The sequence below is a fragment of the Ovis canadensis genome, chromosome 21 (genome assembly GCF_042477335.2).
Source record: "Ovis canadensis isolate MfBH-ARS-UI-01 breed Bighorn chromosome 21, ARS-UI_OviCan_v2, whole genome shotgun sequence".
NCBI classification, from domain to species: Eukaryota; Metazoa; Chordata; class Mammalia; order Artiodactyla; family Bovidae; genus Ovis; species Ovis canadensis.
The window spans coordinates 43,844,389-43,857,047 of NC_091265.1; the positions used below are offsets into that span (position 1 = coordinate 43,844,389).

Sequence of the window (12,659 nt, forward strand, 5' to 3'; positions counted from 1 at the left end):
CAAAATGATGTTGTCACATTTTCAAGTGTTAACATCTCGAGTGGGTACCTAGAGAAAGTGTTTGTCACCCAGTGGGGTCTGGCTCTTTGCAACCCGTGTAGTGTAGACAGGCTTCTCTACCCATGAAATTCTCCAGGCAAGAAAATGTTATTGCAATGGACTGAAGCACATATGAAACATGGTTAAAGATACTAAAGAAAAATAACTAGCTTTCTTTGGTAGAAATGATGGTACAGGGAGGGAGGAGGGAGGGAGTTCAGGATGGGGAACACATGTATACCTGTGGCAGACTCATGTTGATGTATGGCAAAACCAATACAATATTGTAAAGTAATTATCCTCCAATTAAAATACATAAATTTATATTTAAATAAATAAATAAACCTATCAGGGACTTGCTTTAAAAAAAAGACAGAAACTAAATTATTATTTTGAAAATTAGAAAATGAAGGTGAGGTAGATGTTTCTATATGAACTGTGGTGATGGATACACAATCTGTGCATGTGATAAAATTGCTTTGAGGTTAATTTACATACAGACAAATGAGTATAAATAAAAATGGGGAAATCTGAAGAAGATCAATCGATATGTGGGGCTTCCCCAGTGGCTCAGAGGGAAAAGAATCTTCCTGCAATGGGGAAGATGAGGGCTCGATCACTGGGTTTGGAAGATCCCCTGGAGAAGGGAATGGCTACCCACATCAATATTCATGCTTGGCAAATTCCAAGGACATCCTGGGTGTGATATTGTATTATAACTTTTCAAATTGTTCCCGTTGGGGAAAACTGCTCAAGGGTACACAGGACCTCTCTCTATTATTTCTTGCATCCCTATGTGAATCTACAAGTAACTCAAAATAAAAAGTTTAATTTAAAAATCTTCACTAGCAGCATTTTCACAGATAATATATTACTGAATGTAGTCTTGAAAAGGGCACATTCTTCTCAGCATATTTTCCTTATGAATGAGAATATACAAGTGAAGAATTCGTATAAATCTACCTTCTTATGCCCTCAACCTCCTGCCATTCTACACAGTCTATCTAGAAGTCCAACATCAAGGTGACAAATATAGCACTCCTTATGAATTAACGTTCCTTTAGTGAAATTACACACTTTTATTAAAATAATCAACTCTTTTTTAATGCTTTCAAATAAGCCTTTTAATAATAGTTGATTATGCTTGATCGCGAATAACTAATGATGAGTAACAACAATAATGACAGTGACTGACGATGGTGTTGATAACAATAACCGCGGGGGTTGTGGGGCCGGTGGTGCTGCTTGTAATGAGGATAATGCGGATGGTGATGGACTCATTGATGGTAAATTACTTGAAAGGAGGCATTAGACCGTAGTTTCTCAAACAGCAAGTTGACTTCCCCAATAAAAGGAAAATTAACACACTTGGGACCCAAGAACATAATTCACAGACCAAATGTAAATCAAAACTCTAATTGTCCTTTGCGGAGGGCCCCGGTCTCTGAAGTGACTGCCTCCCAGGAGAAGTTCTACTCATATACATATAAATACACCCACACATCTCCCTACCTCATGGCCCTTGTTTTCATGATGGTGTGGGCCCCTTTGAGTAAATTTAGGATTAGATGTAAGTCTATATGGTCCTCTCATCTACTGATATTGATTTCCTAACTGTCAAAATCGAGGCATTTCCAAATGCTTCCAGGAGACTGTGTACAGCTGTACATTGGTAGAGGTATTTAATCACAATTTAAACAATTCTATGAGAAAAATATTTCTTTCATCACCTCTTGTGTCAGATGTGCAGTCTTTGTCTGTTTCCAACCCTGTGTTTACCTTCATCTCCTGGTGGTTTTTCTTTGTGTGCTGTGTTCTCGTGGGCAGCAATCCTGAGCCTCTAATGGTCTGGTAAAACTGGAGGTAGGAATTGTAGTGACTGATATCAAATATGGGGTCATGTCCTTCTAGAATCTCTCTCAGTGGAACATAGATATCAACACTTTTTACATGTTGCAAGTGATTATAATATACAGCCAATGTTGAGTACCATTGCCTTAGGGGCTGATCCAAGTGAAACATAAGGAAAACATTCCTGACATCTACTGACAACTCACATTTGTATAAGATATGACATCTTGAAAAAAAGATTCTAGCTGCATTATCCCATATTGTTTCTACAACTACCTTAGAAATTATTATCACTCTTCATCTTTCAGACACAGAAATTGACTTGAAACTCAATAACGCTACCATATTGTAACTACCATATCCCCCTGACACTTCATCAGAGATAGGTTACTGGATGTTCACATTCAGTCAATATTTAGGACTTGCATAAATGATAGAAGAATTTCATTTCTGAAACAAAATATATCTCTGATATTAACTCTACTGCTTATTACCTACAGGATTGAGATTCTCAAACGTGAACCTTCTTCAGCCTCATCTGGAGACAGTGTTATACACAGATCACTGGGCCCCATCCCAGAGTTCCTGACTTGGTAGGTCTGGGGTGAGGCCTGAGAATCTGCATCTCTAATGTCTTCATGTAATGCCAATGATGCTGGTCCAGGAACTGCACTTTAAGACTCACTTAGGCTACTTCAGACCATGAAAGTGGCAGCAGCTCCAGATCTCGCCCCCTTTTTGGCTCATCTTTGAAATACTCAGGGTCTTGTCTTCCTCCCAAAACAAACATCAAGATGAGGGAATATTCATTAGGAAAGACATCAGGATCACTCAGCTGGCCCAGATTCTCAAAACTAGCTTCACCAAGCAGTGCAAGAAGCAGCCATTCATGCAATTCTTCTCTTACATCACACAGGTCCCCCAAGGAGAATGGCTGCAGAAAATCACTCTACAGTGACTGAGTTCATTCTTGGAGGTTTAACAAGTCAACCAGAGCTCCAGCTCCCCCTCTTCCTCCTCTTCCTTGGGATCTACACAATCACCATGATAGGGAACCTGGGCATGATAACCCTGATTTGTCTGAACGCTCAGCTTCACACCCCCATGTACTATTTCCTCAGCAACCTGTCCTTTGTGGATCTCTGCTACTCCTCTGTCACTACCCCTAAGATGCTGGTGAACTTTGTGTCAGAGAAGAACACCATCTCCTATGCAGGGTGCATGTCGCAGCTCTACTTCTTCCTGGTGTTTGTCATTGCTGAGTGTTACATGCTGACAGTGATGGCCTATGACCGCTATGTTGCCATCTGCAGGCCTTTGCTTTACAACATCATCATGTCTCATCGAGTCTGCTCCCTGCTAGTGGCTGGGGTCTATATCATGGGGCTCATTGGCTCAACCATAGAGACTGGCCTCATGTTGAAACTGCCCTATTGTGGACACCTCATCAGTCATTACTTCTGTGACATCCTCCCCCTGATGAAACTTTCCTGCTCCAGCACCTATGACGTTGAGATGACAGTCTTCTTTTTGGCTGGATTCAACATCATAATTACTAGCTTAACAGTCCTAATCTCCTATGCCTTCATCCTGTCCAGTATCCTCTGCATCAGCACCACCGAGGGACGGTCCAAAGCCTTCAGCACCTGCAGCTCGCACTTTGCAGCTGTAGGGATTTTCTATGGAACAACCACCTTCATGTACTTGAAACCCTCCACAGCCAGCTCCCTGGCCCAGGAGAATGTGGCCTCCGTGTTCTACACCACAGTGATCCCCATGCTGAATCCCCTGATCTACAGCTTGAGGAATAAGGAGGTAAAGGCTGCCATGCAGAAAACTCTGAAGGAAAAATTGTTTTGATACATATGTTATGATTCTCAATTTTAAAAATAGCCTGACTTATCTGGCACATGTCCCCGAGGGCAGACGGTGTTTTGGCCACAAGGCATGTGAAATCTTAGCTCCCAACAAGGGGCTGAATGCACACCCGCTGCCTTGGAAGGTGACTTCTTAACCACTGGACTGCCAGTCACATCTTTATTTCGAGACTTCAGGCTCTTTGGTCTGTGGATTGAGACTGTTTGACCAGTATCATGTGTGACAAGGACCTTACACAAGTGGCCAAGGGCTTAGAGCAGAGCCCAACAGGAGAGGCAGAGTCTGATCTTGAGGAAATGGCTTCCTGTGGAGCTGGGCTCAGCCTGCAGCCCTGCTCTAGGAGTGACCGTGAGCATTTCCTCACGTTCCCTGTCCTCATCCTTGTGAGCCCACCACGCATGTCACTGGTGTCACAATGACGAATCTCAAGTTTCCCATCAGCAGCCTGTCCCAACCCCAGGGTCTGCTCTTCTGGTCCCTGCCCCCTCCCACGTCTACCTTGTCTGCCCTTCCTTTCTATGGACCCTCAATTTCCTCCTTGATTGGTCCTCTAAGTCGTTCTGGTGGAGCTGGTGAGGGGTGGCCTCCTGTCAGCCTTGGGACCCTGCTCTTGCCTGTCTCCATGCCCAGCCTGACCATGCGGCCTGCTGTGCTGGTTGTCATCACAGAGGTGACCTATCATGGGATAGCATAGGAGCCCCACCTCCAGGGACTGACGCTTAGGTCAGAAGGCTGACTGGATGCACTGCATTCTGTATAATTTGGAGCAGGAGAGATGGGGTAATTGGATGGGCTGCTGTTCTTTGTTCATGAACTTGACAGTTTGGCCAAGGGCCAAACTCAGTCTACCCTGAGTGCACAGCACCTCTAGAGGTCACTGTGAAATAATGCCACACTGCTGGGACCCTGCCCCAATAGGAGCCTCAGTCAGCAGGCTGGATGGGACAGGAGGGGTCCTCTTGTCCAGCGTGCCTTGTGTTTGGCTCATATCAGAGTAGCCTAGGAGGCTTAACTTTTCCTCCCAATCTTATTTTGAATAATTTCAAGCCTTCAGAAAAGTTGAAAGTGCATCGAAAGCCCTCTCCCTCGATAATGTGTCTTGTTTGTGTTCTTCTTTTCTTGAACTACTTAAAATTAACTCATTGTCTAAAAAAAAGTAAGTTGTAGACACAGCACTTCACTTTTGTTGTTGTTTTTTATTTTTGAATTGAAGTATAGTTGATTTTCAATGTTGTGTTAATTTCTGCTGCATGGCAGTGATTCAGTTATACATATATGTACATCCTTTTTAAATATCCTTTTCCATTATGGTTTATCATAGGATATTGCATATACGTCTCTGTGCTATATGATAGGACCTTGTTGTTTATTCGCTCTCTATATAAAAGCTTACATCTTCTAAGTCTAACCTCCCACTCCATCCCTCCCCCAGAATCCTCTACCTGGGCAACGACGAGTCTGTACTCGGTCCATGAGTCTGTCTCTGTTTCCTAGGTTCCTGTGTGTCATGCAATCTACAGACTTAATGTGATCCTTAGCAAATTACCACTGGCATTTTCCACAGAACTAGAACAAAAAAATTCACAATTCATATGGAAACACAAACAGCCCTGAATAGGCAAATCAGTCGTGAGAAAGAAGAATAGAGCTAGAGGAATCAATCTTCCTGACTTCAGATTATACTACAAAGCTACAGTCATCAAGACAGTATGATGCTGGCACAAAAACAGAATTGTAGATCAATAGAACAAGACAAAAAGCCCAGAAATAAACCCATGCACACACCTATGGGTACCTTATTTTTGACAAAGGAGGCAAGAATATACAATGGGGCAGAGACAGCCTCTTCAATAAGTGGTGCTGGGAAAACTGGACAGCTACATGTAAAAGTATGAAATTAGAACACTTCTTAATACCATACACAAAGATAAACTCAAAATGGATTAAAGACCTAAATGTAAGACCAGAAAGTATAAAACTCTTAGAGGAAAACATATCAGAACACTCTATGACATAAATCAAAGCAAGATCCTCTAGAACCCACCTCCTCAGTTCAGTTCAGTTCAGTTTATTTCAGTTGCTCAGTTCTGTCCAACTCTTTGCAACCCCATGAATCGCAGCATGCCAGGCCACCCTGTCCATCACCAACTCCTGGAGTTTACCCAAACTCATGTCCATCGGGAGAAGGCAATGGCACCCCACTCCAGTACTCTTGCCTGGAAAATCCCATGGATGGAGGAGCCTGGGAGGCTGCAGTCCATGGGCTCGCCAAGAGTCAGACACGATTGAGTGACTTCACTTTGACTTTTCACTTTCCTGCATTGGAGAAGGAAATGGCAACCCACTCCAGTGTTCTTGCCTCGAGAATCCCAGGGATGGGGGAGCCTGGTGGGCTGCCGTCTATGGGGTCACACAGAGTCGGATACGACTGAAGTGACTTAGCAGCAGCAGCAGTAGCAGCAGCATATCCATTGAGTTGGTGATGTCATCCAGCCATCTCATCCTCTGTCATCCCCTTTTCCTCCTGCCCCCAATCCCTCCCAGCATTAGGATATTTTCCAGTGAGTCAACTCTTCGCGTGAGGTGGCCAAAGTATTGGAGTTTCCATTTCAGCATCAGTCCTTCCAATGAACACCCAGGACTGATCTCCTTTAGGATGGACTGGGTGGATCTCCTTGCAGTCCAAGAGACTCTCAAGAGTCTTCTCCAACACCACAGCTTAAAAGCATCAATTCTTCAGTGCTCAGCTTTCTTCACAGTCCAACTCTCACATCCATACATGACCAATGGAAAAACCATAGCCTTAACTAGATGGACCTTTGTTGGCAAATAATGTCTCTGCTTTTGAATATGCTATCTAAGTTGGTCATAACTTTCCTTCCAAGGAGTAAGCATCTTTTAATTTCATGGCTGCAGTCACTATCTGCAGTGATTTTGGAGCCCAAAAAAAAATAAAGTCTGACACTGTTTCCCCATCTATTTGCCATGAAGTGATGGGACCAGATGCCATGATCTTAGTTTTCTGAATGTTGAGCTTTAAGCCAACTTTTTCACTCTCCTCTTTCATTTTAATGCAAATAAGAACAAAAGTAAACAAGTGGGGCCTGATTAAACTTAAAAGCTTTTGCACAGCAAAGGAAACTATAAGCAAGCTGAAAATACAACCCTCAGAATGGGGGAAAATAGCAAATGAAACAACTGACAAAGGATTAATTTCCAAAATGTACAAGCAGTTCATACAACTCAATAACAGAAAAACAAATAACCTAATCAAAATGTGGGAGGAAAACCTAAACAGACATTTCTCCAAAGAAGACATACAGATAGCTAACAAACACGTGAAAGGATGCTCAACACTGCCCATTATTAGAGAAGTGCAAATGAAAACTACAATGAGATATCAGCTCACACCAGTCAGAATGGCCATCATCAAAAAGTCTACAATCAATGCTGGAGAGGGTGTGGAGAAAAGGGAATGCTCTTGCATTGTTGGTGGGAATGTAAATTGATAAGCTTATGGAAGACAGTATGGAGATTCCTTTAAAAACTAGGAATAATATCATCATATGACCCAACAATCCCACTCTTAGGCATATACCCTGAGAAAACCAAAATTGAAAAATACATATAAATCCCCTTGTTCATTGCAGGACTGTTTACAATAGCTAGAATATAGAAGCAATCTAGATGTCCATCAACAGATGAATGGATAAAGAAGTTGTTGTACATATACACAATGGAATATTACTCAACCATAAAAAGGAATGCATTTGAGTCCATTTTGATGAGATGGATGAACCTAAAACCTATTATACAGAGTGAAGTAAGTCAGAAAGAGAAAGATAAATATCTTATTCTAAAGCATATATATGGAATCTACAAAAATGGTACTGAAAAATTCATTTAAAGGGCAGCAATGGAGAAACAGACATAGAGAACAGACTTATGGACATGGGGAGAGGGGAGGAGAGGTGAGATGTATGGAAAGAGTAACATGGAAACTTACATTACCATACATGAAATAGATAGCCAACGGGAATTTGCTGTATGTCTCAGGATACTCAAGCAGGGGCTCTGTGAAAATCTAGAAGGGTGGGATGGGAGGGAGATGGGAGGGCAGTTCAAAAGGGAGGGGATATATGTATACCTATGGCTGATTCATGTTGAGGTTTCACAGAAAACAACAAAACTCCATAAAGCAATCATCCTTCAATAAAACATAAATAAATTTAAAAAATAACTGGTTATCAATCCCAGAGGGAAGCCCTCAGAATTCTTGCCACCTGGAATGGGATACAGTCCCTTCTCTGCATGGCTCGGTGACTTCTCCTGCCTCCTTCCTTCCTCCCTCCTGCCCTCTCTCTCCTCTCATTTCTATTTAAAACCAGCTGATTTTATCTTCCTTTTCCTTGTTTCAGAAGCCTTTTCTCTATCCTGAGTTCTTTAGTAAACTCTACTAACTAAATTGTAATTTAATATACTTTTTTTTAAGTTTCACAGACTCACAGAGAAAAAAGAGTGATTACTCGGGGTGGTGGGGGAGAAGAGGGCCAGGGGATTAAGCACACAACTACTATGCATAAAATAAATAATCATGACAATTATTATATAGTTACTTTAAATGGAGTCATCTATAAAAATGCTGTCCATTGTGAAACAAATATAATTTTGTAAATCAACTAAACTTCAATAAATAAATTAAACCTTATCAGTGAATTTGAGAGTCATTCAATGTCTAATTTTCTTCTATGCAGAAAATATTTCTCAACCCACTTCCTAGTTTTTTGCACTTGAGAGTACACAAGACAGAGAGAGGTGGATCTGACAGTCATCAAGAAGTGATTCTCAGAGTCTTTGTCATCTCGACTTCCTCCTCTCCTCTTTTCCACTCCTCCCTACTTATTCCTACCCAAGGACTTCTACCTGATCCTTTTATGTAAATTTCTTAGTCACAGTAATAATAATGCCAGCCAGTACCATGTTTTGGGGCACTCACTCTGAGCCACACAACACATAAATTCTATATATGCCTTCTTTTAATTACTATTCGCAACAGTTAGGTACCATGTCTTGTGCCTCCTTCACTGGCAGGCAGGTCCTTTACCACGAGTGCCACCTGGGAAGGCCTCACTGGTGTATACTTATCTTCAGACTAATAATATTGTACACATTATCTACATCATTTCTATGTTGATTATACTGCAATAAAATGGGTCTCTTTAAAAAAAAAAGGCTGCATCTTAACACTCAAAATCAATCAATAATCGCAAAATGTGAGATCATATATATGCTTTTGCAAATAAAAGAAATGTGGCTAAGTCACAGGTCCAAAGTGTGCAATCTCTGCTTTATCCCTAAACTCATGCAAACACTGACTCACTTTCTATAGCAATTGATTAGTTTTCCCTGATCACAGTACACAACAGTGTCTGATATGTTTTGCCCAGCACAATGCTTTCGAGGTCTTTCATATTGTTGTGTGTATCAATCATATATTTCTTGTTTATTAGTAGCAATCCATTGCTTGTATAGATCCACAAATTGTTTCCCGCCTGTTGAAGGACAGTTGGTTGTTTCCAGTTTGAGTTACTGTGAATAAAGGATATATAAACATTCATGGACAGAACTCTTTGTGAACCTATGTTTTCATTTACCTTAGATAAATATCTAAGAATTCTTTAGCCATAGGTAAGTTTAAAAGAAACTACCAAACAGTCCTACAAAGAGGTTGTTTAATTTTACTTTCCATTAGCACTGTGTAAGAAGTTCACTTGCTCTCCATTCTCAACAAAATGATGTTGTCACATTTTCAAGTGTTAACATCTCCAGTGGGTACCTAGTGAAAGTGTTAGTCCCCCAGTCGGGTCTGGCTCTTTGCAACCCATGTAGTATAGCCAGGCTTCTCTACCCATGGGATTCTCCAGGCAAGAAAATGTTAAGCTATATAAGGAAAATGATTGCAATGGACTGAAACACACATAAAATACGGTTAGATTAGGAAGAATAAAAAGATACTAAAGAAAAAAACTAGCTTTCTTTGTTAGATAATAAGAAACTAAACTGTTATTTTGAAAATTAGAAAATGAAGGTGAGGTAAACGTTTCTATATGAACTGTGGTGATGGATGCACAATCTGTGCATGTGATAAAACTGCTTTGAGGTTAATTTACATACACACAAATGAGTGTAAATAAAAATGGGGAAATCTGAAGAAGACTAATCGATATGTGGGGCTTCCCCAGTGGCTCCGAGGGAAAAGAATCTTCCTGCAATGTGGAAGATGAGGGCTCAATCCCTGGGTGTGGAAGATCCCCTGGAGAAGGGAATGGCTACCCACATCAGTATTCTTGCTTGGCAAATTCCAAGGACATCCCAGGTGTGATATTGTATTATAATTTTGCAAATTGTTCCCATTGGGGAAACTGCTCAAGGGTACACAGGACCTCTCTCTATTATTTCTTGTACCCCTATGTGAATCTACAATTAACTCAAAAGAAAAAGTTTAATTTAAAAATCTTCACTAGCAGCATTTTCACAGATAATATATTACTGAATGTAGTCTTGAAAAGGGCACATTCTTCTCAGCATATTTTCCTTATGAATGAGAATATACAAGTGAAGAATTCTTATAAATCTACCTTCTTATGCCCTCAACCTCCTGCCATTCTACATAGTCAATCTAGAAGTCCAACATCAAGATGACAAATTCAGCACTCCTTATGAATTAATGTTCCTTTAGTGAAATTACACACTTACTTTTATTAAAATAGTCAACTCTATTTCTTTAATGCTTTCAAATAAGCCTTTTAATCATAGTTGATTATGCTTGAATAACTAATGATGAGTAACAATCATAATGACAGTGACTGACGATGGTGTTGATAATAATAACTGCGGGGGTTGTGGGGCTGGTGGTGTTGCTTGTAATGAGGATAATGTGGATGGTCATTGATGGTAAATTACTTGAAAGGAGGCATTAGACTGTAGTTTCTCCAACAGCAAGTTGACTTCCCCAATAAAAGGAAAATTAACACACTTGGGACCCAAGAACATAATTCACAGCCCAAGTGTAAATCAAAACTCTAATTGTCCTTTGCTAAGGGCCCCAGTCTCTGAAGTAATTGTCTCCCAGAAGTTCTGCTCATATATATATAAATACACCCACACATCTCCCTACCTCATGCACCCTTTTTCATGGTGGCACTGGCCCCTTTGAATAAATTTAGGGCTAGATGTAAATCTATTTGGTCCTCTCATCTCCTAATATTGATTTCCTAACTGTCAAAATCGAGGCATTTCCAAATGCTTCCAGGAGACTGTGTACAGCTGTACATTGGTAGAGGTATTTAATCACAATTTAAACAATTCTATGAGAAAAATATTTCTTTCATCACCTCTTGTGTCGGATGCACAGTCTGTGTCTATTTCCAACCCTGTGTTTACCTTCATCTCCGGGTGGTTTTTCTTTGTGTGCTGTGTTCTCGTGGGCAGCAATCCTGAGCCTCTGATTGTCTGGTAGAACTGGAGGTAGGAATTGTAGTGACTGATATCAAATATGGGGTCATGTTCTTCTATTTTATATTATTAGATGATTGTGGGAATCAATAAATAAGTCAATGCTGTCTAGGATTTTCCCTTCTGCACCTCACTAAGTAAATACTGTTCAGTCTATACAGCCCTGTGATTTCTGGCAATGATGTATTCTATGTGGATTTTCTATGTTTCTTAAGTTTTAAGAGGTAGAATTTGAGTAGAAGGGAATTTGTAAGATATTTTTAATCTATTGTTGCTCCCTGCAAGAATTTTTTTTCTTTTTTACAATTAACAGAAATAATACTCAAAAAATTTTAGTTAACTCTGATAGCAATTATTATAAAGTTAGCAATTTAACCATCAGTAATTTAACATGTAGAGTTTATAGTATAATTCAGATTTTCTTGTCTTCATACTATTAATATAATCAAGGATTTTTACACCTAGAAAAAAATATAGTTAGTGCTAAAGTTACTATTATTATAGGAACAAGACAATGCATTATAAAATTATAAAGTGATACATTAAAAAAAGTTACAAAAATTATTTAAAATACTTTTATGCTTATACACATATAGATATGTACATGAAAGTGAAATGACATGCTCAGTCATGTTGGACTCTTTGGGACCCTGTGGACTGTAGCCCACCAGGCTCCTCTGTCCATGGGATTCTCCAGGCAAGAATGTTGGAGTCAGTTGCCATGCCCATCTCCAGGGGATCTTCCCAACCCAGGGATGAAACCCTGGGTCTCCTGCATTGCAAGCAGATACTTTCACATCTGAGCCACTAGGGAAGCCTAGACACATATTTTTTTGATGTTCAGTGTCCAAGTTGTGTCTGACTCTTTGTGATCCCATGGACTTCAGCGTGCCAAGCCTCCCTGTCCCTCATCATCTCCCAGAGTTTGCTCAAATTCATGTCCATTGAATCAGTGATGTATACATGCACTGAAGCATTGGAAAAAAACTAAAAAATCATGATGACTATTTCTTGGTTCCAAGGAGCTGGAAGGTTATTTTATTTTTGCTTATTTGTATTCCTGATTTTCTGCAGTGCACATATTGGCTTGGTAATTTTTCTTTTTTATTTCGTAAATTAATTAATTAGGGTTTTTTCTGCACAGGGTCTTTGGAGTTGCACAAAGGCTTCCTCTAGTTGCAGCAAGTGAAGGCTACTCTCTAGTTGCTGTGCACGGGCTTCTCTTGATAGTGGCTTAACTTGTTGCAAAGCATGGGATCTAGGGCACAAGCTTCAGTAGTTGCAGAACTCATGCTTAAGTAGTTGTGACGCACAGGCTTGGTTGCTCTGTGGCATGTGGGATCTTCCCAGATCAGGGATCAAACTCATGTCTCCTG

The 12,659-nt window shown here is 40.4% G+C and overlaps 1 protein-coding gene across 1 annotated transcript; it reads left to right on the plus strand.

Moving 5' to 3' along the window:
• Nucleotides 1–965: 965 nt before the first annotated feature.
• Nucleotides 966–3,750, plus strand: LOC138426526 (olfactory receptor 8A1). The gene is made up of 2 exons (XM_069565134.1): nucleotides 966–979; nucleotides 2,817–3,750. The coding sequence occupies exons 1-2, from the start codon at nucleotides 966–968 to the stop codon at nucleotides 3,748–3,750; spliced, it is 948 nt and encodes a 315-aa protein (XP_069421235.1).
• The last annotated feature ends 8,909 nt before the right edge of the window (nucleotides 3,751–12,659 follow it).